Source organism: Nomascus leucogenys, chromosome 14 (genome assembly GCF_006542625.1).
Source record: "Nomascus leucogenys isolate Asia chromosome 14, Asia_NLE_v1, whole genome shotgun sequence".
NCBI classification, from domain to species: domain Eukaryota; kingdom Metazoa; phylum Chordata; class Mammalia; order Primates; family Hylobatidae; genus Nomascus; species Nomascus leucogenys.
Window position 1 is genome coordinate 49,326,431 of NC_044394.1, and position 26,013 is coordinate 49,352,443.

The window sequence follows — 26,013 nt, forward strand, 5'->3', positions numbered from 1 at the left end:
GACTTTTATCAAAGAAGTTAATGATAGGGTTGCCAGATAAAATACAGGAAGCCCGGATAATTTTGAATTTTAAATGAACAGTTAATAATTTGTTAGTATAAATGTGTTCCAAATATTGCATGGGACTTATACTAAAAAATTATTTGTCATTTATCTGGAATTCAAATTTCACCTGGGCTTCCTACATTTTTGCTTGCTGAATCTGGCAACGCTAGTCAGTGAAAAATAAAATTCACTTCATAGAAACCCACAGCACAGCTAATGTCCGTGAGAATACCTTTAAAGAAACACGGCCCTTGATCCACACAGACATACACTATATATCATAAATGCAGGTCAAAATTCTTCCTTTAATGTGATTCATGTTAATGACTTTTAGGTCAAACACAGATTCCCAGTTACAGGCCCCCTTAGCTGGTTTTATCTGTGTAACATTTGAGACTGCATATGTGATCATGGTCTTGGGTTTCATCTGAGGTGTTAGAAGCCGTGTCTCTTGAGGTACTTGGCTCGTGCAAGGACATCATTGCAGAAGTCACAGCTCAGGTCCTGACTGCTTCGGACATAGCCAGCACCCCTACTGTAGGCGCAGAGTCCACCTGAAATGCATGAGGTAGGTTAATGCTGACCTGAGATACTCAGCAGTTAACTCTGATTCTCTTTACTAACTGCCTATCAGGAGGCAGTTGGGGTTTGGGGGAATCTAGTGCAATGTATTACATTTGTCCCGATTAATTCTGTGCTTGAGACAACTGACTGACAGCGTTACACGTACCTCTCAGGTACTGGTCAGGGGTCCAGGTTGGAAACCTCCGCTGGATTTCTTTGATTCTAGTAGTCAGAACTTCAGTCGTCTGGGAAACCTGAGACTCACTAATCCAGGATATGGGAGCATGAGAGTCAGGGTCCTGGAGGGAGGGAGGGAGGCAGAGAAGAAGCCATGTAAGCTGGGTGGGAGGGTGATCTGGCTTCTTGGGCTCAGTGGCGCTTGTTCATTTTCCGTCTCTTGTTCTCCTTTCACCTTTGATGGAACCAATGCCACCTTCAGTCTCCTGTGAGATAGGTTAGATAGGGTGGTCATAGCCTCCCTTATGGGGAACAAATTTGCCAGACAGGTGGAGAGAACAAACCACTGACAGTGCACAAACTACATTCGGGACTCATGGTCAGAATATCCTACAGTGCCAGACACGGTGGCTCATGCCTGTAATCCTAGCACTTTGGGAGGCCAAGGTAGGTGGATCACTTAAGCTCAGGAGTTCAAGACAAGCCTCAGCAACATGGGAAAACTTCATCTCTACAAAAAATACAAAAATTAGCTGGGCATGGTGGTGTGTGCCTGTAGTCCCAGCTACTTGGGAGGCTGAGGTGGGAGGATCACCTGAGCCTAAGAGGATCAATTGAGCCTGGGAGGCAGAGGTTGCAGTGAGCCATGATTGCACCACTGCATTCCATCCTGGGTGACAGAGTGAGACCCTGTCTAAAAAAAAAAAAAAATTTGCAGTAAGGAGGACAAAGAACAGAAGGGAAAATCCCCAAATCCAGGCAAGCACAGAAACCCATGATTAGTGTCCTTGGGCTGACCTATGCTCATTATAAGAGTGAAAAAAAAGCACACTCCTGGGCGGAGAATTAAAATGCTGAGACACTCGATGTATGTGCTAACATGCACAACAATAGCGCATGTGCATCTAGGAGACCCCGAAACATGCTTAACAGCAATAACCATCCCCTCTCTCTTATGAATAATCATATAAGCTTTCCATGAAGGGATTTTCCCAATGTCACATGAGGCTGTCTCATTCGCCACCCAGCTACCAGAGTGTACTTTTGCTTTGCAATAAACTTCTTCACCTGCTTTTACTTTGCACTTGTGCCCAAATTCTTCTGTGCAGCAAAGTCAAGAACTTGCACTGGCCCTCCAACAATACCTGGAGATCAGACAGTAAAGCTATTTATACCTGTTAGAATAGCTACTGTCAAAAATGCAAAAGACGGGTGCTATAATTTGAATGCTTGTCCCCTGTGAAATTCATGTTGAAACTTAATCCCCGATGTGGCAGTATTGAGAGGTGGGGCTTTTAAGAGGTGATTAGATTAATCTATTCATAGATTAATGGATTAGTGGGTTAATGGTTATCACAAGAGTGGGGCTGGTGGCTTTATAAGAAGAGGAAGAGAGATTAAGCCAGCACACTCAGTCTCTCACCATTGAGGCCCTGAGCTACCTTGGGACTCTGAAAAGAGTCCCCGCCAGCAAGAAGGCTCTACCAGATGTGTCCCCTTGACTTTGGAGTCCCCAGCCTCCAGAACTGTAGGAAATAAATTTTATCTTTCATAAATTACCCATATTTAGGTATTCTGTAATAAGCAACAGAAAACAGACTAAGACAACTAGGGTTGGTGAGGATGTAGAGAAACTGGAATCATTGTATATTGTTGATGGCAATGCGAAATGGTGCAGCTACCATGGAAAACTGTATTGTGGTTTCTCAAAAAATTAAAATTAGAAATACCATATGGGCTGGGTGCAGTGGCTCACATCTGTAATCCCAGCACTTTGGGAGGCCAAGGCGGGTGGCTCACCAGGCAGGAGTTTGAGACCTGCCTGGCCAAAATGGTGAAACCCCATCTCTACTAAAACTACAAAAATTAGCCAGGTGTGGTGGGTGCCTGTAATCCCAGCTACTCGGTAGGCTGAGACAGGAGAATTGCTTGAACCCAGGAGGCGGAGGTTGCAGTGAGCTGAGATCGTGCCATTGTACTCCAGCCTGGGCAACAAGAGTGAGACTCTGTCTCAAAAAATTAAAAAAAATAAAGTAAAAATTAATATCATATGATTTAGTAATCCCCTTTCTGGGTATTCAGCCAAAAGAATTGGAATCAGGATCTCAAAGAGATATCTGAGCTCCCACATTCATTGCAAAGCTATTCCCAATAGCCAAGAGGTAGAAACAACCTAAATGTACCTGACAGATGAATGAATAAAGACACACATATCCAAGATATACATATCATGGAATATTATTCAACCTCAAAAAGAAGGAAATCCTGCATTATATGACGACATAGATGAACTCGAGGACATTATGTAAGTGAAATAAGCCAGTCACAGGACAAATACTGCATGATTTCACTTATATGAGGTATCTAAAATAGTTAAGTTCATAGAAGCAAAGAATAGAATGATGGTTGCCAGGGGCTGATGGGGAGAGGGAAATTGGGAGTTGCTAATTAATGGGTATAAAATTTTAGTCATGCAAGACAAGTAAGTTCTAGAGATCTGATGTATGACATTGTGCCTATAATTAACAACACTGTATTGTATGCTTACACATCTGTAGCCAGCATTATCCTTAGCAAACTAACACAGGAACAGAAAACCAAATACCACATGTTCTCACTTATAAGTGTGAGCTAGATGATGAGAACACATGGACACATAGAGGGGAACAACACATACTGGGGCCCGTTGGAGGGTGGAGGATGGGAGGAGGGAGAGGGTCGGGAAAAATAACTAATGGGTACTAGGTTTAATACCTGGGTGATGAAATAATCTGTACAACAAACCCCCATGACACACGTTTACCTATGGAACAAACATGCACATAAACCCCTGAACTTAAAAGTTAGAAAAAAGGCTTTCTTTTTTTTTAATATTAGGTTTGTAACTGTAAATCTCCCTTAAAGCATTTTTACCATATCTCATAGTTTCTAATATCTAGTGTTTCTCTATCATCCTGTTTTAGTTATTTTTAAGTTTCACTATGATTTGTTTCTTTAACCTAAGAGTTACTTAGTGTTGTGTATGTGTGTGTGTGCATGTATTTTGAATTTCAATATGATCAGAGATTTTTAATTCTTAAAATTATCTTCTGGCATAATTGTATTATTGTGAGATCTGAAATTTTTTAGGATTTCTTTAATAGATGATATATGATCAACTTTTGTAAAATGTTCTTCATGTGCATGAGACAATTGTATATATCCTAATGGATACATAAATAATTATATGCCCCTCCTTCTCCCTCTCTTTTTCTTTCCTGCTCTCCCTCCCTCCCCCAATTAACAATCAAGTCTGTTAATTGTGTTTGTTACATGTGTTAATTGTTTTACTTATTTTTCTTCTATATCTTTGCCGGTTTGTTTATTGTATAACCTGTAAATAATCAAGAGAGATGTGTTGAAATTTCCCACTATGATAGCAGGTTTATTATTATAGTAATAATAATTTATGCTGCATATATTTTGAGGCTATTTTACTGGTGTCTACTTGTTTTAAATTGCTATACTTCCTTGATAAATTCAATTATTTTTGTTATGTCATGATTCGCTCCATCCCAAATATTTTTTCTTCTAAAGTGTATTTTATTTAATATATCATAGTTATCAACATTATTTTGATTATTGTATTCCTGATAGGTCTTCTTTTTACCATACTTTTACTTCAAACTTTTGCATATTCAAATGCTTTAAGTGTTTCTCACATAAACCATGTAAATCTGGATTTGGGCTTTTAATGTCATTCATACATCTGTGTCTTTAAACCAGTAGGTTTCCTCTGTTTATATTTATTGCAATTATTAGTATCTTGTAGTTGCTACTGTTGTCTTAATTTGTTATTTCAATGTGTCCCTCTTTTTCTACATTCCTTTTTACTCCTGTCTTAATTATTATTATTATTAATATTATTAGAGACGGGGTCTCACTCTCTCGCCCAGACTGGAGTGCAGTGGTGTGATTTCAGCTCACCACAACCTCCGCCTCCCAGGCTCAAGCGATTCTCCTGCCTCAAGCCTCCTGAGTAGCTGGGATTACAGGTACCCGCCACTACTCCCTGGCTAATTTTTGTATTTTTAGTAAAGACAGGATTTCACCTTGTTGGCCAGGCTGGTTTCAAACTCCTGACCTCAAATGATCCATCCACCTCAGCCTCCCAAAGTGCTGGAATTTTAAATACATGAGCCACTGTGCCCGGCCTATTTTGTAACCGAAACTATGTCTCAACCTAAATAAGGCACCACCACTGCTTCCAGCACCCATCATATTGACCAAACCTATATCCTGGGTTTTACTTAAAATGTAGTTCAGGGACCAGCAACATCACCAACAACTGAGAACTTATTTGTTAGAATTGCAGAACTTTGGGCCCCATTTCAGACCTACTGAATCAGAATTGTCATGTAAACAAGAGCTCCAGGTGTTCGTATGCACAATAAGCTTCGAGAGTCAGTAAACTAGACCTAAAAAAAAAAATCAATCTGTGGCCGGGTAAAGTGGCTCACTCCTGTAATCCCAGCACTTTGGGAGGCTGAGGCAGGCAGACCACTTGAGTCCACGAGTTCGAGACCAGCCTGGGCAACATGATGAAACCCCATCTCTACAAAAAATAGAAAAATTAGCCAGGCATGGTGGCGCATGCTTGTAATCCCAGCTACTCGGGAGGCTGAGGAGGATCGCGTGAGCCCAGGAGGCAGAGGTTGCAGTGAGCTAAGATCATGCCACTATACTGCAGCCCAGGTGACAGAGCCAGACCCTGTCTAAAAAAAAAAAAAAAAATCTGTTAAGATGATAGATCTCATGTTAAGTGTTCCTGCCAAAGAAAAAAGGTAGTAAAGTTACAAGGTTTGGGCTACGGAAGGGACGAGCAAACATTTCACTGCTGCCTCAGCATAAGGGTGTAACTCAGTTAATGACTGAGTTAGTGTAGGTAGCAGTGCGATGCCCTCCTTCAATGCTGCCAATGCAAACCCTCCAAACAGGCCAGAAAGGGGTTTTTCTTTCTGAACTTGCAATTCTTTTTCCAGATGATCTGAATGTCTAAAGGGACTTCTCACCCTTCTTATACACCTTTGATAACCATTTCCATTAGGTTTCATCATATTTGGGAGAAATGTCCAAATCTAGAGAATTCTCTTTTTTTTTTTTTGAGAGGAGTCTCACTCTGTCGCTCAGGCTGGAGTGCAGTGGTGCGATCTCAGCTCACTGCAACCTCCACCTCCCAGGTTCAAGCAATTCTCCCACCTCAGCCTCCCAAGTAGCTGGAATTACAGGCATGCACCACCATGCCCAGCTAATTTTTGAATTTTAGTAGAGATGGGGTTTCACCATATTGGCTGGGCTGGTCTCGAACTCCTGACCTCACGTAATCCACCCTCCTTGACCTCCCAAAGTGCTGGGATTATAGGCATGAGCCACCACACCTGGCCCAAATCTAGGGAATTCTTATTTCATCTTCAAAGGAGATTGACTCATCCTTTCCTCAAAAACCAGATTTTACAAAGGAGACAGAACAGCACAGCAGAAATTATGTCAGCCCTAACATCACAAGATACTGTTCTCGGTCCCAGTTCTGCCTCTTGCAGCTGCCATGTGACTTTGTAGCAGCGACTCCTTCCTTGTGATTCTATTTCCTCACTTGTCAAGGATGAATTACGTGTCCCTCACCTCATTTTATCAGATTATTGGATGGGTCTCCAAATCGAAGTAAAATAAAGTATTTGAAAGTACTTTAAAAGTATGATACAAAAAAGTCAAGGAAAGCAAATTTGAAGAGATCATTGAGAAATAAATTTTTCTAAAATCTTAAAAAAATGACTACAATACTCACAGGTTCCTCAACAACAACCACAAAAGCAGTGTGAGATCAATGGAAAAAATTGAGCCTTATTCTCACCCTTGCCATCACTGATTCCCTGGTGCAGAGTTAATTGAACAGTGGTTTAGTGACCATTCCCCAGAAGTCTCTATCTGACAAGTGATACCAGGCAGAATTCACGCAAAAATAAAACTCAATCTTCAGAACTAAGAATTGTATAGAAAAAAGATAAAGGAAAAGAAATTTAACATTTTTTGAGAATCCAACAGATATCAGGTACTTTTTTGCATTATTTCATGGAATCTTCATAATAATGCTGTAAGAATGGCATTTTATAGGTAGAGAAACTAAGGCCCAGTGAGATTAAATGACTTATTCAAGGCCACATGGCTACAAAGTAACTGAGGAAAGATTTAATCTGTGATCTTTCTCTTGGACCACTTAGGTCCAGAAATCCAGAATAGGGTGGCCTGGATGATATTCTGGAAACATGGCATTATTTACCGTGAAAAGAAATTGTGGCTCAACATGAAGCAGAAATGTTGCTGCTCATATCTCTCAGGCAGAACTGTGACTGTCACAGCTCTAGAGAGCTTCATTCATGCTGTGTTCTGTGAAGCTTTGCCATCATCCAAAAAACAAAGCAGTGGTGCCACACAGCAGAATGGTCACATGTGTCAACGGATGGAGAGTTACCTGCACCATGCTAGTCCTATCGCCCACGTTGACCAGAATTTTGTCACCGGGAGACTTCCTGGACAAGACACCAGCGATCACGGCAGGATCCACGCAGTACTTTTGGCCAATGGTTTGCATCGTGGGTTGATATTTCAGGAGGTATGGCATGTCTATTTCAGCCAGCCTTTCAGAAGCACGAACTCCTAAACCAAACACAAAAGGAAGGATGCAGCTTGGTGTGACTTATGCTGCAACAGGAGCTCAAGGGGAGAGAGAAAGAACAATCCAAGGATCTGGGTAATGGTCGAGGACTGAGAATCCCAGATTTTGGTCTTAAATCTTTAGTAGTGGCCACTCCCTGACCTGAGGTTAGGGCTCTCCTCCTGTGAGCTTGAGTCAGCATCCCCTGAGCCAGGGTCCCCTGTGGCTGTCAGTGCCCTTTGGCTGGGCTCTCAGGGGCTGCTCTGGCCCACCCAGGACAATTCCATGGCCATGGGAACTATTGGTCCCATTCTAAGCACCCCAATAAAACAAAATGTGCCTGCCTATCAGCTACAACCTGACATGAAGGAGAAATTCTGCCAAACCCTTCAATAAGTCTTCAGATAGTGTTCCTCAACAAGTTTGTTCACAATTGCACAGTTTTCCACTCCTAAACGATACCAAGAAATCATGCGAGTTTAAACCTTTCTGAAATAATAAGAATGCTGGGCAAAAGGAAAGCCAATATTAATCTACTTAGTTAGCCTTACCTTCTAGGTGCTTTTATGGTTTAAAAAGCACTCTCGGCCGGGCACAGTGGCTCACACCTGTAATCCCAGCACTTTGGGAGGCCAAAGAGGGAGGATCACCTGAGGTCAGGAGTTCGAGACCAGCCTGACCAACATGGTGAAATCCTATCTCTACTAAAAATACAAAATTAGCCAAGCATGGTGGCACATGCCTGTAACCTAGCTACTCAGGAGGCTGAGGCCGGAGAATCGCTTAAACCTGGGAGGTGGAGGTTGCAGTGACCCGAGATCGCACCATTGCACTCCAACCTGGGCAACAAGACAGGAACTTATCTCAAAAAAAATAAATAAAAATAAAAAATAAAAAGCACCCTTGTCCACATTGTGTCGATCAGCGCTCACAACAACACTGTAAATACCATACTGCTAGCCCCGTTTCCACGGATGCAGGGGCAGCTAAGTGACTTGTTCAAGAAGTAGAGCTTTGGGACCCCCATACCCAGAACTCTTTCCAACACTCAGTAGCGTGAGGCATGGGAAACAGCGAGAGCCAGGGGGATAGGTTGAGAGGGTGAGAGCTCATAGCTACCACAGTAGTTCAGGCCGTGACGTCTTCCAATCCCACAAGATGCTCCAGGGGTGTCCAGGGTTTGGATGTTTCCATAGCATCCCCAGTTGCTGCTTTCAGACAAGTCTACAAGTTGAGAAAAGTTCAGCCTAAGGCACGGAACTAGTTTTCATCATTCTTCTGTCCATGAATAAAATTACATTAATAAAAGTAACTATAATAAAATCAATTACATCACCTTCACTCTGCAATTGAAACTCTTGAAATTTAAATGAGAAATATCCCAAAAAATGATCACAAAAACTTCCTCAATACCAAATCCTCACCTGCTCCCCTGCAGACATGAGTAACTATTGGAGCTATTGAAGCACTTACACTCTTTGTAAAGCTCTGGTGCCCTTTGATGTTGTCAGGTGGTATCTTGGAACACATCAGAGAGGATTTGTTCCCTGTAAAGTAGTCCTCATCTTACCTTTTTTTTTCTTTTTTTTTTTCTTTTTTTTTTTTTTTTTTGAGATGGAGTCTGCCTCTGTCACCTAGTCTGGAGTGCATTGGCGCAATCTCGACTCTCTGCAACCTCTGCCTTCTGGGTTCAAATGATTCTCCTGCCTCAGCCTCCTGAGTAGCTGGGATTACAGGTGCATGCCACCACACTCAGCTAATTTTTGTATTTTTAGTAGAGACGAGGTTTCACCATGTTGGCCAGGCTGGTCTCGAACTCTTGACCTCAAGTGATCCGCCCGCCTCAGCCTCCCAAAGGGCTGGGATCACAGGCGTGAGCCACCGCGCCCGGCCTCTTCTTTCATCTTATATGAACTCCGAGCACTTCTCCGTCAAATACTCCTAACTCTGATGAAATATTTATGTTTGCTCTGGAGAAACAAGTATAAAACCTGGATCTCTCTGGGATATCAACCCAGATCCAAAGTAAGGCACTGCTCGTAAATGAGGATTTGAGGCTGGCTACACTTTCTCTCAGGTACACTTCTAGATAAGACCCTAAGGCTGCAGAAGGGAGTGAAGGAGAGAGGCATGGGACCAGTCTCCACATGGGATCACCCACTTTCCACTTCTTCCCTTTCTCTCTTTCTCCTTTCCATCTCTCTCTACCTCTGTCATTCCAGTCATCACTGAAGGGGAGGGTGGTTTCAGACACTCAGGATTTCACAAAGGCCACTGAAGAGGAAAATGTTCCTTCTCTTCACACCAGGAGGAGGGTGCATGAGTATTTAGATCTACAGCTCACACAAGGTGGGTGCACAAGTATTTATAATATATCTACAATTTGCACCAGAATGGGGGCACATGAGTCAGTACTAAGACACCTACAGTAGGCAGGAAATTGCTCCTTTTGAGAATCATCTCACCGTTATAAGGCTGTAAGAATGTCTCATTAGATTACTCTTTTATTTATTTATTTATTTATTTATAGACAGGGTCTCACTGTCACCCAGGCTGGAATGTAGTGGCATGATCATGGCTCACCACAGCCTCAACCTCCCAGGCTCAAGCTATCCTGCCACCTCAGCCTCTCAAGTAGCTGGGACCACAGGCACAAGCCAACACACCTCTCTAATTTTTTGAAGAGATGGGGTTTTGCCATGTTGCCCAGGCTGGTCTCAAACTTCTGAGCTCAAGCAATTTGCCCGCGTCGACCTCCCAAAGTGCTGGGATTACAGGCGTGAGCCACCGCACACAGCCAGATTACTCTTTTTAATTTATTTGATCCTTTGACTAAAGTAGATTAGATTATCAAACCTTAATGATTTGCAGATCTTTGGAGATATATCTATTGCCTATAATCATATGTGTCCTGTGTGTTTACATAAATGCATTTTCAGGTTCTATTTTCTTAGAACTTTATGGGATTGATAAATACTCATCTTTTGGAGTAAATACTTCTACTTTACAAACTGGTGATAAGTAACCTAAGAAAAATGTGGAAATGAAAAGACTAGATCTTTTATGAATATACTAAAAATTAAACCAGCTGACATGTTCTTTTTTATTTTTTAATCAGTGCACTTTTATCTTTATAACTGGTGACAAACACCCTTAGTATTGCAGTTGGTTTTATCACTCCTTGGTTCCTGCCTTGTGGACCTCTCCCTAGCCACACTCTGTGATCCTCAAAGTTCTTTGTATTCCCAATGCTTAGCACCTTGTAGGCATTTTTAAATATTTGTTGAATGAATGGATCAATAACTAAATGAATGACTATGAGACCTCATCTAAGAAATCTATTGAATTTAGAGTCAGGAAAATTTAGCTTCTCCTAAGGAACTTTGCTTCCTCCTTTTATTTATTAAAAAACAAGTAGGCCAGGCGCAGTGGATCACCCTGTAATCCCAGCACTTTGGGAGGCCAGATCATGAGGTCAAGAGTTCGAGACGAACCTGACCAACATGGTGAAACCCTGTCTCTACTAAAAATACAAAAATTAGCTGGGTGTAGTGGCGGGCGCCTGTAATCCCAGCTACTTGGGAGGCTGAGGCAGGAGAATCGCTTGAAATTGGAAGGCAGATATTCCAGTGAGCTGAGATTGCACCATTGCACTCCAGCCTGAGCGAAAGAGCAAAATTCCATCTCAAAAAAAAACAAAAACAAAAACAAACAAAAACAAGTACTTTCCCTTTTTCCTCCAGCTGCAAAGCTGAAGTTCAATCACAGCAACTAAATCAGCCTCAATGGTTAGCTTAGTCACATGTACTCGGTTGCCTTGATTCTGGTTTTCTATTTGAATTAGTCTTATTCATTAGTCTTATTCTGGCAACCACCTCAATTCTTCTATGGAAATATATGCTTTAGGAATAAATTCAATTTGGCATTTTTTATAGTGGACAATGAGCAGCTGTTGATGGTGTATATTTAAAGTCTGGCTTCAAGCAGTGCTGTTTTAAGCCCACCTTGCATTCCAGAAAACCCCACTCTTTGTGGGACATTTGGGGAGAGGCTGATTGTTGGTGGCTGTTCCTAACTCCAGGATTTGTTGGACAGTTTAGGAAAAAAATAATCTTTTTTGTTGCATTTCAAGTATTAGAAGTGCCATTGTGTTCCTGTGCTTATCCTTCCCATCTCCAAAGTCATTTAGAAAAATCAGCCACACTCACCCATCAGGGCAAGGAGGCCCAGCAGCAGCCACAATGCAGACATGATGACGATCTGGCTCTATGGCTCCTGAAACACTTTAAAACAAAAATTAGCTTGAGAATACAAAAATATCAGTCATCATCATAACAACATGTAATATTTCTACAGAAGCAGGGGTGAAAAGAACAAATTTCCCCATATCTGACCTAAGAAAATGAATTATTTGAATAATAGTAAAAAAAAGCAAAAGTAAGACAAGTAAGTGCTCCATTCATCCTTTCAATTAATCTAAAAATGAGAAGACTCTTACTCAGCCCACAGGAACTCAACATACAGTCAAGTTACCAACTACTTTATTTCAAGAAGGCAAGACACTTTGAATCTCAACCACCGAAAAACATACTGACCTGACTCCAGACCCTGAAAAGCAAATTTCTGATGCCCATACCTCATCCCAAGAGCCTCTTTATTATCTCCATTATCAAAAGGAGAATTTTGTATTGGTGACTTCTTAGAATTTAGGTCCTTTCTTCTTCAGGTTTGAGGAAAGACCACACTTTCCTCAGTGCCCTGGAATGTACACTGGTTGGAAGACGTTTCCCACTGCTCTAACCCCAGCCTGGAATCACAGACCCCCTTTATCACCTTGAGCCATGTTCCCCATTCCCGCTCTGTAAAACCCCAATGCGGCAACAAACCTGGACAAGAGCCCAGGGAGAATGGAGAGATGAGCTACCTCCACCAGCAAATCCCCAAGAAGCTGGCTCATGGGCAGGGGTCCCAGGATTGAACTCATGAGGTGCTCACAAGACTGGAGAATGAACACCTGGCCAACATGGAGCACCCACTCATGTGCTCTCTCTCTCTTATCCCAACCATTCCCCTAATCACCTTCCATGAGTACAAACAGCCCTGGTTCTCCTACTGGCTACCAAACCAATACACAAATACCACCCAGGATAGTTTGCTGTTGACCTCAGGGAATGGTAGAGTTTCTGGACCTTTGCCTCCAAAGCACCTCCCACCAAGCCCTGCCACTCCAGGGTATATGTCATCATTGCCCCAGTCAGCAGAGCCTGGCAGCCTAGCATTTTGAATTATTACTGTCATTACATGTAGGAATGTGCATATAAACAAGGCACTTGGTACTTTCATGATGCTTTTCTCATCTCTTTTGTTTTCAGGTTAATCTTACGGGTTGCTTCTTTCAAACACCCAGGAAGAGATTACATCTCAAGATGGAGAGGCTTTAAGGAAGTCATCTGAAGCCAGGTGTGGTGGCATACACCTGTAGTCCCAGTTACTTGGGAGGCTGAGGCAGGAGGATTGCTTGAGCCCAGAGGGTCAAGGGTGCGGTGAGCTATGATCACACCACTGCACTCCATCCTGGGAAACAGAGCAAGAGCCTGTCTCAAAAAAGGAAAAGGAAGTTATTCGATTTCTGTCTTCTTAAACTGAGGGGGCATATGCCCTTCAGATGCAGTCATGCTTTTTGTTATTCTCTCTACAACGTTGAGATGGTCTGTCTGATTTTACTTAGTTGAGCAGAAAATGTCATGCTCAGTCCCAACACCAAAAAGATTCAGGGACCTGGAATCTTAGCTGGGTCTGCAGGAACTCTCAGATTTAATCACCCAACATGAGTCATTTATTCAGCATCCTGAGCCTCCAGCAGTGAACAAGAGAGGACAACCAATCCCAGGAGAAAAGAATGGACAAAGAGATGCTTGGGTATAGGAAAAGCTCATGGTCTCATGAAAGTGCATCACTGGCTTTATGGAAGGACCCTTCAGGAAAAAGCACTGCTCACATTCAAATGCTCCACCCAGGGTATTTCACTCTTTTTGCTGCTTTTCCAGGAAAGAAAAATACTTCCTCTTGGAAACCCAAGTGGAAGGACTCAGCTTTTATTGTAACAGGAGAGCTACCTTATTTTCCATCCTTGGAACTAAATATTTGTGTTGAGAAGTCACTTTAATGAAAGAGTCTATGTAAATACATGTGCCACTTAATGGGAACACAGAATTACTTTCTGGTTGCTCCTGGGACCAGGTCATCAAGGTAAAGTTTTTCAATTTCATCAGGGAAGAGCAAGAAGTGACAATGGAATTTTTCTTTTTTTTCTTAGAGCCAGAGTTTCACTCTGTCACCCAGGCTAGAGTGCAATGGCACGATCATGGCTCACTGCAGCCTTGACCTCCTGGGCTCAAGTGATACTCCCACCTTAGCCTCCCAAGTAGCTGGGGCTAGAGGGATATGGCACCATGCCCAGATAATTTTTTAGTTTTTATGTAGAAATGGGTCTCACTATGTTGCCCAGGCTGGTCTTGAACTCCAGGCCTCAAGTGATCCTTCCACCTCAGCTTACTGAGTAGGTAGGATTACAGGCTCAAGCCACCACACCTAGCTTGGAATTCTTTAATGGATGAACAATGTATTTTGCCCATAAATACAGCATGTTGAAGCAACCCAAACTCTATGGCCCAACTTTACAAGTGATGAAAGTACTCTGTGTTTAGAAGAGATTGTTGAGACATCACTCGGGTGTGCTCAAAGAGTGTCTGTCAGTTCCCTATGACTCATTTGTTAATTCCCCTCTGGCTCCCTGCTTAAAACCATTATGAAGATGTCAGACCAAGGCAGCACACTGGTCATGATGTCAAGCACAATGTTTATGGTAGCATCCCTCTTCTCCCTACTCAGAGAGCAAAACAGTAACAAACAGCAAGGGGGTGTCAACAAGCTGGAGCAACAGGCCTGCCAGGCACACTGGAAACTGACAACCAGAGCATCCCTCAGGAGCTACCTCACGTTCCTCGTGGCTTGGATGGGGACATCTTCCTCTACTCACCCTCTCTCCACTGAGTACTTGGGAATTCCCAAAGCACTGTGTAAGTTTGTAAGGCATAATGGACCATGTCTTCTTCAGTTCATCAATTTTTCTGGAAAAGGTGGAAACAGGTATCTTTGGTCTTATGGTTTTCTCACCTTAGAACCTTTTCCATGAATGCTTTCAATCTTTACCTTAACCTTAAACAGTATCATTGCAGGTCACTGGGGTCCTCCATCCAGCCCAGAAATGTGACGTATTAATACTTCAACGTGCTGAGCAATGAAGGTGCCCCTGCCCCATTGTGGTGTCCCCATCTAATCCTGAGAGAACTGAGAACTGCTGTATGCATCCACATTAGGCATGGTCTCCTGCTCTAAGCTGTGTTGTCACCCTTGTTTATTGCTAACATGTCTCTGTGTCTGCCTACTCACTGTGTGCCGCTGGCCTTTCTGTTTTTAATTTTTTAATTTTAATTTTATTTTTAATGACTTTCTGTTTTGTTAGGTTTTGCTTTGTTTTGTTTGAGACAAAGTCTCACTCTGTCGCCCAGGCTGGAGTGCAGTGGTGTGATCTCGGCTCACTACAACCTCTGCCTCCTGAGTTCAAGTGATTCTCTTGCCTTAGCCTCCCAAGTAGCTGAGACTACAAGCACACATCTCCACGCCTGGCTAATTTTTGTATTTTTAGTAGAGATGGGGTTTCACCATGTTGGCCAGGCTGGTCCAGAACTCCTGACCTCAGGTGATCCACCCACCTCAGTCTCTCAAAGTGCTGGGATTACAGGCATGAGCCACCGCACCCAGCCCCTGGGTTTTTTGCTTTTTCTTTTCTTTTTTTTTTCAGTCGAGACAAGGTCTCACTCTGTCTCCCAGGCAGGAGTGCGGTGGCCCAAAATTGTGGAATCATCTCACCATTATAAGCCTGTAAGAATGTCTCATTAGATTACTCTTTAATTTTTATAAGTGTTTTAATTTTTTTTTTTTCGAAACAGGGTCTCACTGTCACCTAGGCTGGAATGAAGTGATGTGATCTCAGTTCACTGCACCCTCGACCTGCCTGAGCTCAGGTGATCCTCCTGCCTCAGCCTCCTGAGTAGCTGGGATTACAGCCGTGTGCCAACATGCCTGGCTAATTTTTGTATTTTTAGTAAAGACGGGGTTTCGCCATGTTGGCCAGGCTGGTCTCAAACTCCAGGGCTCAAGCAATCCACCTGCCTCAGCCTCCCAAATTGCTAGGAACCACCGGCACCAGGCCTGTTTTAAAATTATTTTTAATTTTTTATTATTTTTACTTTTTAATTTTTTCATTTTTAAAAAATTTTTTAAATTTTTATTTTGTTTCATTTTTAAAATGCTTAAATTTTTAAATTTGTTAAAGGCCTTTCCAGTAGCATCACATCATACTCATCGCCGTCTTGCTATTCTAATCTTCTCCCTCCCTACATACACACACACACACACACACACACACACATACACACACATGCACATACAGCAACACCCCATGAATGTTTCCTTCTGCACAAAGAGAAAATCAGAGAGACCTTGGCCTCTCTGTTCCGTCTATGAACTCTAGAGGTTTATCTGTCTTTTTAGTCTGTTAGCCGAGACTGTTAGACATCTTGGCCTTAGTTCTTCCACAGCTTGCAGAAAAAATAAGACTGTTATAGAACCAATACTTACAGTGTATGGGTTAATGGAGCCCATGAGGGCAGGCAAGGGATTTACCATCTGGCAAAATACAAACACCTTAGTCTTTTGGCTTTCAGTTAACAAATGTGACATCGCATTTGGCCCTATTACAGCTACAGTTAAGTGCACACACATTTCTTTTCTCCCATTATTCAATTTGCACGTGCTCACAAATCCAAAAGTAATGACATACTTGCATTAAAAGAAATCTGAATTTTGATGTGTTGTAATGAACAGGAAAAATTATTCTATCATCTACAAATCTTTTCAAACTTAGGTTTTCTTTGCAAGGTCCTTAAACTTCGCCTGAGTCCAATATTTCTTATGCAGCAGAGACACAATCATTGCCAATTGATCACCATACACTGGATTTTCATCCTCAATAAGCCCGAGTGTAAGATCCATGCCTCTGCTTCACACTCACCCGTCTTCAGTCAGTGCTCCTCCTTAGAGGTGGTGAGCCCACAGCGATTTATATAGAGTCCTGTTCTCTTTTTAAGTGTTGATCTCATCCTATTTTGGAGAGATTTATGACATCTTATAAATTATAATAATAATCATAATAATTATAAATACTGTGAACTTATATAGGGCCTTTTATTCAAGAATGTCCTGGCATTTTGCAAACATTAACCAATTCGTTTCTTGCCATACCTCAGAAGGCAGATCCTAGTTGTAGTTTGACTTTGACACATTCAGGTCCAACACTTGTCTTTATTCACATCAGTTTCTGGGAATGTGGGTTAGGTAAGAAAGCAAGGAAGGAAGAGAGAGAGAGAAAGAGAGAGAGAGTGAGAAGGAGAGAGTGAGAAGGGGGAAGGGAGGAAGGGAGGAGGAAGGGAAGGAAGGGAAGGAAGAAAAGGAAAAGGACGGAAGGAAGGGAGGGAGGGAATTGAACTTGGTGTGTCAGAAACTCATTATTGGTTTGTATTTCAGGTAAGCAGAGCTCCTAGACCAGGGGTTGGCAGCTTTTTCTTACAGGCCCAGGTAGGCTTTTGGGCCATGTGGTCTTTGTCATAATTACTCGCCTCTGCCATTGTAGCACGAGAGCAGTCATAGATTATATTTAAATGAATGGCCATGACTGTGTTCCAAAAAAACTTTCTTTACTACACAGGTGGTGGCCCTAGGGCCGTAGGTTGCTGGTCCCTGTTCTGAACCACCGAGAGATAGCAATCCACATGTCCTCAGTTCAGCAATGTGGGGAGAGAGGATTGGCTGGATGATGCTATTTTACAGACACCCAGGACCTACAGCGTGTTCCAAATGTCTACATCGATAAGTACTTTGAGAGGGTTCATATAAAGTTTCCAGGAAGGATTCTTTCCAAAGTTGTGGAAAGGGTGCATTTCATGACTGAAAGAGGGAGCCCCCTCCCTCACCACACCCTGTGCCCCAGCTCAGCTGAACAGCTTGATTTTCCCCAAACACAGCACCATTCTTTGCACTAGGCCTTCCTACAGGCTCTTTCCTTTTTATCTAAACCCTCAGGGACAGGGGCAGTGTCTCATTTGTCTTTACAATACCAGCATGCAACACTCTGCCTGACACATATTAGACACTCAGTAAAACACATGGAATCAATGGCTTGCTTATTGGCTGACTGGTATACAGTCTGTCTCTTCTGCATCCTCTGCCTTAGCTCCCTCCCCACACCACAACTCAAACACAAGCTCCATGAGAGCTGTGAATCTGGCTACTTCATTTATAAGATTGAGTCTTCAGTGGCCAGATAACAGCCTGGCACATTGTAAGTGTTCAGTAAATCTTTGTTGATTCAGTCCATGACTGAAGAATCCCTACAACCTCACCCAGCAAGATTTGGACTGGGTTTCCAATGCTGGGCCCCACGTTAGACATGTGTTCCTTGTGTTTCAAGCAACATGTGGATATTTCTACCATAGCACCTACGGCACTTTGGTTTGTTGTTGTTTTGAGAACAAAAACAAAGGCTTTTTTTTCCCTGTATTCCTTATGGCACATAAGGGGTATTCAATACATGTTTATGGAATGAGTAAATGAATGATTTAAAGTGTATTTATGACCTTTTGGAAGTCACTCACTCTGCATCCCCAGCGCAGACACTGAGGGTTAAGATTTTGTTGTTCTCGGCCGGGTGCAGAGCCTCACACCTATAATCCCAGCGCTTTGGGAGGCCGAGGCAGGTGGATGACTTGAGAGCAGGAGTTCGGACGAGCCTGGCCGACATGGCGAAAGCCCATCTCTACTAAAAATACAAAAATTAGCCGGGCATGATGGTGCACACCTGTAATACCAGCTACTTGGAAGGCTGAGACATGAGAATCACTGGAACCGGGAAGCAGAGGTTACAGTAAGCCAAGATCCTGCCAGTGTCCTCCAGCCTGGGCCACAGAGTGAGACACCATCTAAGAAAAAAAAAAAAAATTTTACTGTTCTCTACCTGTGGCTGAGATGGTGAGACCGCAATGAAGGGCACTGTGAGCAAGGATCCAGATTTGGACACCCAGTGAGTTCTTGAATTTTGGGAGGGGAGTGTGAGAACACTGGGTTCCTCTCTGTTGTTGGCAGAGTTGGGGTAAAAAGAGAACTAATGCACCCATTAAAAACTCTATCCTGACCCCCAAAATGGAACTCATCCATTTTATTTTTTCCACCAAGCTCTAGCACATACCAACAATTAAAAGGTATTACAGTGTGGGGAAATCTGGAGATGCCCAGCCCCACCTACAAAAGCACCCTGTCATCAGCCCAGAGGGCCACGTTAGCATCCTGGGAGGTTCTCCTGGGCAGCAGCCAGCATGTTGCCTGGCAATGCCTCCACACAGACGATGCCCACCTGCATCCTCAGGCTTGTTCAGTCCTTGCCAGCCCCTTTATGGATAACCTTCCTTTCAAAGACCTGGCATACACTTCCAAATACTTACCTCCCAGACAGATGGAGGATCCCAGACAGCCAGTGTGGGAGTGGAGGAGGTATTGAAAAGAAAGCTAGGTCGGGCATGGTGTTTCAGCCCTGTAATCCCAGCACTTTGGGAGGCTGGGAGGGAGGATTTGCTTTAGGCCAGGAGTTCAAGACCAGCCTGGGCAACATGGTGAGACCCTCCATCTCTACAAGAAATGGAAAAAAAAAAAAAAAAACCAGAAAACATAGCTGGGCATCATGGCTCACACCTGTAATCCCAGCACTTTGGGAGGCTGAGGTAGGCAGATCACTTGAGGTCAGGAGTTTGAGACCAGCCTGGGCAATATGGTGAAACCCCATAGCTGCTAAAAATACAAAAATTAGAGGGGCGTGGTGGCCACCTGTAATCCCAGCTGCTCAGGAGGCTGAGGCATGCCAATCCCTTGAACCTGGGTGGCAGAGGTTGCAGTGAGCCGAGATTGAGATCGCACCACTGCACTCCAGCCTTGTTGACAGGGCGAGACTCTGTCTTAAAAAAAAAAAAAAGAAAAGAAAAACAAAAAGAAAGAAGAAAAAGAAAGCTTGCTGCACCTGGACTTAGATGGGACTAAATAGAAACAGCACAAGATATTCCTTGCCACACCCTCAGGGCCACGTGAGCTGTGACTGCCGCACCCCATGCCTGTTTTACTTCCCAAATGCAAGATCCTCTTCTCGGTTTGAGTTTGTGTCTCAAATGAATTCAGTTTTCTCTCGCCTTAGTCCAGGTTCTGCCTGGCACTTGTTCCAAAGAGCACAAATTAGTCACCAAAAGCATGCAAAAGGAATACAGAGCTTTAGAGAAAATTACCTTGCAGGCACCAAAAAGAATCATTTCACACATCACAAAACCAGACTTCCTAAAAATCCTCTTCGTTCAGTGATCTCTTCAAAGTTTCAGAAAGTGTCTGCTCCCACCCATATTATTTCTCCTCTGAAATGTCTCCTAAATATCTTCCTCATGGCTGGGCATGGTGGTTCACACCTGTAATCCCAGCACTTTGGGAGGCCGAGGCAGGCGGATCACCTGAGGTCAGGAGTTTGAGATCAGCCTGGCCAACATGGTGAAACCCCATCTCTACTAAAAATACAAAAAATTAGCAGGGCGTGGTGGTGTGCACCTATAATCCCAGCTACTCCTGAGGCTGAGACAGGAGAATTGCTTGAACCCAGGAGGCAGAGGTTACAGTGAGCCAAGATTGCACCACTGCACTCCAGCCTGGGTGACAGGAGTGAAACCTTGTCTCAAATAAATAAATAAATAAACTCTTCCTCCTCATTCCCTCTGTCTGGAACCTCTTAACGTTTCCTATTACTCCAGTATTGTAATAAATATTATAAGAAAAGACACTGTTGCATATAGGTTGAAAGTATTCATGAGGATATCAGGATGTTTTGCAAATGTCATCTCTTCGAATTCTCATTAATTCACTGGAATTGACAGCTGAGGAAAGTGGCTTCCTTGAGAATGGAGGAGCTCAGCTAGAAACCCAAGTCTAGGCTGACGTCAAAGCTTCTCTTCCTGTGGGTGCTGCCCCCAGCTGCATTCAGCTCTTAAGTTCTAGGTAATTCCTTTTAGGCAGGTGCTTCCTGGACTCTTGTTTCTTCAGTCTCCTGTCCCACATTCCAGCTGCCTTCAGTCCCAAGGGGAGCTATTGTCTCTGGCTCCCATAAATTTCTCTGAGAAATGGCTTCTCACAAACCCTGCCTCTCTATGATGTCTTCCAACTCCTCGCCTACTGCACCTGGGTCCCCACCCTAAGAATCCTAGAAGCTGAGGAGGGCGTTCTCCATCCAGCCTCCTGGACACTCCACAGGCACATGACGGTCAGATTTATATTTTAAAAAGTGTCCCCTGGCTGCTGATTGCATTGGAGGTGAGCCAGAGTGACTTGGGAGACTTCACAGAAGACCAGATGAGAGATGATGGTTGGACTACAGTGATGGGGCTGTGGCTTGGCTGTGTCCGCACTGAAATCTCATCTCAAATTGTAGCTCCCATAATTCCCTTGTGTTGTGGGAGGGACTCAGTGGGAGATAATTGAATCATGGAGGTGGTTTCCCCCATACTGTTCTCCTGGTAGTGTATAAGTCTCATGAGATGTGATGATTTTATAAGAAGAAACCCCAGCCGGGCTCAGTGGCTCATGTCTGTAGTCCCAGCACTTTGGGAGGCCGAGGGGTGTGGATCACGAGATCAGGAGATCGAGACCACCCTGGCTAAAACCGTGAAACCCTGTCTCCACTAAAAATACAAAAAATTAGCCAGGCGTGGTGTGGGGGCGCCTGTAGCCCCAGCTACTCGGGAAGCTGAGGCAGGAGAATGGCGTGAACCCGGGAGGCGGAGCTTACAGGGAGCCGAGATCGCGCCACTGCACTCCAGCCTGGGTGACAGAGCGAGACTCCATCTCAAAAAAAAAAAGGAGAAGAAACCCCTTTGCTTGGCTTTCACTGTTCTCTTGTCTGCTGCCATGTGAGACGTAACTTTCACCTTCTGCCATGATTATGCGGCCTCCCCAGCCACGTGGAACTGTGAGTCCATTAAATCTCTTTCTTTTCTAAATTGCTAAGTCTCAAGTAGGTCTTATTTATTTATTTACTTATTTTTGAGACAGAGTCTCACTCTGTCACCTAGGCTGGAGTGCAGTGGCGCGACCTTGGCTCACTGCAAATTGGGTTCAGGTGATTCTCCTGCCTCAGCCTCCCAAGTAGCTGGGATTACAGGTGCCTGCCACCGTGCCTGGCTAATTTTTTTTTTTTTTTTCATTTTAGTAGAGACAGCATTTCATCATGTTCACCAGGTTGGTCTCAAACTCCTGACTTCAAGTGATCTGCCTGGCTCGGCCTCCCAAAGTGCTGGGATTACAGCCACTGCGCCTGGCCTTGGGTATGTCTTTATCAGCAGCATGAAAATGGACTAATACAGTAAATTGGTATTGGGAGTGGGACGCTGCTGAAAAGATACCCGAAAATGTGGAAGAGACTTTGGAACTGGGTAACACGCAGAGGCTGGAACAGTTTGGAGGACTCAGAAGACAGGAAAATGTGGAAAGTTGGGAACTCCCTAGAGACATGTTGAATGGCTTTGAACAAAATGCTGATAATGATATGGATGATGAAATCCAGGCTGAGGTGGTCTCAGATAGACATGAGGAACTTGGGAACTGGAGCAAAGGTGACTCTTGTTATGTTTTAGCAAACAGACTAGTGGCATTTTGCCCCTGCCATAGAGATATGCAGAATGTTGAACTTGAGAGAGATGATTCAGGGTATCTGGTGGAAGAAATTTCTAAGCAGCAAAGCATTCAAGGGGTGACTTGGGTTCTATTAAAGGCATTCGGTTTTATAAGGGAAGCAGAGCATAAAAGTTGGGAAAATTTGCAGCCTGACAATGCTGTAGAGAAGAAAATCTCATTTTCTGAGGAGAAATTCAAGCCATCTGCAGAAATTTTCGTAAGTAATAAGAAGCTGAATGTTAATCACCAAGACAATGGGGAAAATGTCTCCAGGGCATATCAGAGACTTTTGTGGTAGCTTCTTCCCACACAGGCCCAGAGGCCTAGAAGGAAAAAAATTGTTTTGTGGGCCAGGCCCAGGGTCCCTCTGCTGTGTGCAGTCTAGGCACTTGGTGCTCTGTGTCCCAGCAACTCCAGCCATGACTAAAAGGGGCCAAGGTACACCTCAGACCATGGCTTCAGAGGGTGCAAGACCCAAGCCTTGGCAGCTTCCACATGGTATTGAGTCTGCGGTACACAGAAGTCAAGAATTGAGGTTTGGGAACCTCTGCTTAGATTTCAGAGGATGTATGGAAATGCCTGGATGTCCAGGCAGAGGTTTGCTGCAGCAGTGGGGACCTCAGGGAGAACCTCTGCTAGGGCAGTGAGGAAAATAAATATGGGATAGATGCCCCCCACACAGAGTCCCCACTGGGGCACTACCTAATGGAACTGTGAGAAGAGGGCCACCATCCTCCAGACCCCAGAATGGTAGATCCACGGACAGCTTGCACCGTGCACCTGGAAAAGCTGCAGACATTCAACGCCAGCCCATGAAAGCAGCCAGGAGGGAGGTGGTACCCTGCAAAGCCACAGGGGAGGAGCTGCCCAAGACCATGGGAACCCACCTCTTTCATCAGCATGACCCAGATGTGAGATGTGGAGTCAAATATCATTTTGGAACTTTGAGATTTCACTGCCCTGCTGGATTTCAGACTTGCATGGGGCCTGTAGCCCTTTTGTTTTGGCCAATTTCTCCCATTTGGAATGGCTGTATTTACCCAATGCCTGTACCTCCATTGTATCTAGGAAGTAACTAACTTACTTTTGATTTTATAGGCTCATAGGCAGAAGGGCCTTGCCTTGTCTCAGATGAGACATTAGACTGAACTTTTGAATTAATGCTGAAATGAAGTAAGACTTTAGGGGACTGTTGGGAAGGCATGATTGGTTTTGAAATGTGAAGACATGAGATTTGGGAGGGGCAGGAGTGGAAATGATATGATTTGGCTGTGTCCCCACCAAAATCTCATATCAAATTGTAGCTCCCATAATTCCCTTGTGTTGTGGGAGGGACCCAGTGGGAGACAATTGAATCATGGGGGCAGTTTCCCCCATACTGTTCTCATGGTAGTGTATAAGTCTCATGAGATCTGATAATTTTATAAGAGGAAACCCCTTTTGCTTGGCTCTCACTCTTCTCTTGCCTGCTGCCATGTGAGACATAACATTCACCCACTGCCATGATTGTGAGGCCTCCCCAGCCACGTGGAACTGTGAGTCCATTAAACCTCTTTCTTTTGTAAATTGCTCAGTCTCAGGTATGTCTTTATCAGCAACATGAAAGCGGACTAGTACAGATGGCTAAGAGAAAAAGGAAAGATATTACAGATCTATTTTAGAGGTGGAATTGACAGGACTCAGTTTGGGATAAGATGCCAAGGATGAGAGCAAAGAAGAGGACATAAGTGCCTGGGAGGATGGTACTAAGTCTGGAATGCTGAACATGAAAGTGCATTTACAAAAGAAGATGAAGTTTTAGGCTGGGTGGAGTGGCTCACATCTATGGTTCCGACACTTAAGGAGGTCAAGGCAGTTCAAGACCAGCCTGGGCAATGTAGCAAGACCCTGTCTCAATTTATGAAAAAGAAAAAGAAAGGATTAAGTTTTAACTCCCATGTAACAAACCTACACATGTACACCTCAATCTAAAAATGTTTTTAAAGACAAAGAATAAGAAATGCTGGTGTAAACGTGGAGAAATGGAGCCCTTATACACTCTTGGTGGGTATATACACTAATCTAGCCATTATGGAAAACAGTATGGAGATGCCTCAAAAAATGAAAAGTAGAATTGGCATATGACCCAGAAATCTCACTGCTGGGTATGTATCCAAAGAAAATGAATATGTCAAAGGGAAATGTGCACTCCCATGTTTACTGCAGCATTATTTATAATAGCCAAGATACAGAATCATCCTAAGTGTCCATCAACACATGAGTGGATAAAGAAAACGCAGTATATATACATAATGGAATAATATTTTGTCATTAAAAAGCGTGAAACCCTGTCATTTGCAGCAACACGATGAAACTAAAGGATATTAAGTGAAATAAGGCACAGAAGGACAAAATCACCCATTTGTGAAATCTAAAAGAGTTGATCACCTGTAATGGCCGGGTGTGGTGGCTCACGCCTGTAATCCCAGCACTTTGGGAGGCCGAGACAGGCAGATTACCTGAGTCGGGAGTTCGAGAACAGCCGGGCCAACATGGTGAAACCCCATCTCTACTAAAAATATGAAAATTAGCCAGACATGGTGGTGGGCACTTGTAATCCCAGCTACTCAGGAGGCTGAGGCAGGAGAATTGCTTGAACCTGGAAGGTGGAGGTTGCAGTGAGCCGGGATCCCGCCACTGCACTCCCACCTGGGAGACAGAGCAAGACTCTGTCTCAAGAAAAAAAAAGGTAGTACAGAGCAGAATAGTGGCTACTCGAAGTTGGGGAGGAATGGGGAGAGATTGGTTGAGTGCAAAATTACAGCTAGATAGGAGGAATAAGTTCTGGTGTCCTATTGCACACTGTAGTGACTATATTTAACAATATTGTATTGTATATTTCAAACTATCTAAAACGGAAGCTATTTAATATTCTCATCACTAGGAAATGATAAGTATTTGAGGTGATGGATATGTTAAATTCCCTGATTTGATCATTACACAACTTATCCCATAAATCTATGCAATTCTTATGTGTAAATTAAAAATAAAACTTTTACAAAATACATAATTTCTTTCTTTTTTTTTTTTTTTTGAGACGGAGTCTTGCTCTGTTGCCCAGGTAGAGTGAGCTCGATCTCAGCTCACTGCAACCTCCACCTCCTGGGTTCACACCATTCTCTTGCCTCAGCCTTCCGAGTAGCTGGGACTACAGTAGCCTGCCACCATGCCTGGCTAATTTTTTGTATTTCTAGTAGAGACGGGGTTTCACCATGTTAGCCAGGATGGTCTCGATCTCCTGCCCTCGTGATCTGCCCGCCTCGGCCTCCCAAAGTGCTGTGATTACAGGTGTGAGCCATCGCGCCCGGCCTCATAATTTCTTATAAGTAAAAAACACACACAAAAAAAGAAGCCAGAGAATTGAATCCAGCCATCTAAATGGACATTGAACCCACTCAGCATGACAGATGCAAGAATGAGACTTTGAGACAAGTGTGAACATTTTCATTGAAACAGAGAGGATCCAGGAGGTCTGACAGGACAAGCCAGGGACATGGTGACTCATAGCACAAGCTTCTGAGGAGCAAGAGATTTTCTAATAGGAAGAGAGAAATAATGGTTTTAAAGGAATTAGAAGGAGCAAGGAGAAGCAATACCCCACCCACATTCTCACCCTGAAGTACTTT

At 43.6% G+C, this 26,013-nt stretch overlaps 1 protein-coding gene across 2 annotated transcripts; it reads right to left on the minus strand.

The window, feature by feature from the left end:
- Positions 1-330: 330 nt before the first annotated feature.
- Positions 331-24,265, minus strand: LYG1 (lysozyme g1). Of its 2 annotated transcripts, XM_030828069.1 has the most exons (8): positions 24,130-24,265; positions 16,614-16,702; positions 14,517-14,607; positions 11,686-11,760; positions 8,597-8,701; positions 7,295-7,479; positions 776-908; positions 350-599 (listed from the first exon to the last, which is right to left on the minus strand). In XM_030828069.1, exons 4-8 carry the CDS (start codon positions 11,726-11,728, stop codon positions 481-483), a joined length of 585 nt encoding a protein of 194 aa, XP_030683929.1. In that variant the 5' UTR covers positions 11,729-11,760; positions 14,517-14,607; positions 16,614-16,702; positions 24,130-24,265; the 3' UTR covers positions 350-480. The 2 variants fall into 2 exon arrangements, with proteins under 2 accessions (XP_003279287.1, XP_030683929.1); XM_003279239.2 differs by lacking the exon at positions 24,130-24,265 and having other exon boundaries at positions 331-599; positions 16,614-16,944.
- Positions 24,266-26,013: the final 1,748 nt, after the last annotated feature.

Coding starts and splice junctions, on each gene's coding strand:
- LYG1 (XM_003279239.2), bottom strand. CDS start 11,728: ATGTCTGCATTGTGGCTGCTGCTGGGCCTCCTTGCCCTGATGG. Junction 7,480..8,596: donor TCACGGCCTGAACTACTGTG/GTAGCTATGAGC, acceptor TGTTTGGTTTAG/GAGTTCGTGCTTCTGAAAGG. Junction 600..775: donor CCCTGACCAGTACCTGAGAG/GTACGTGTAACG, acceptor CATGCATTTCAG/GTGGACTCTGCGCCTACAGT.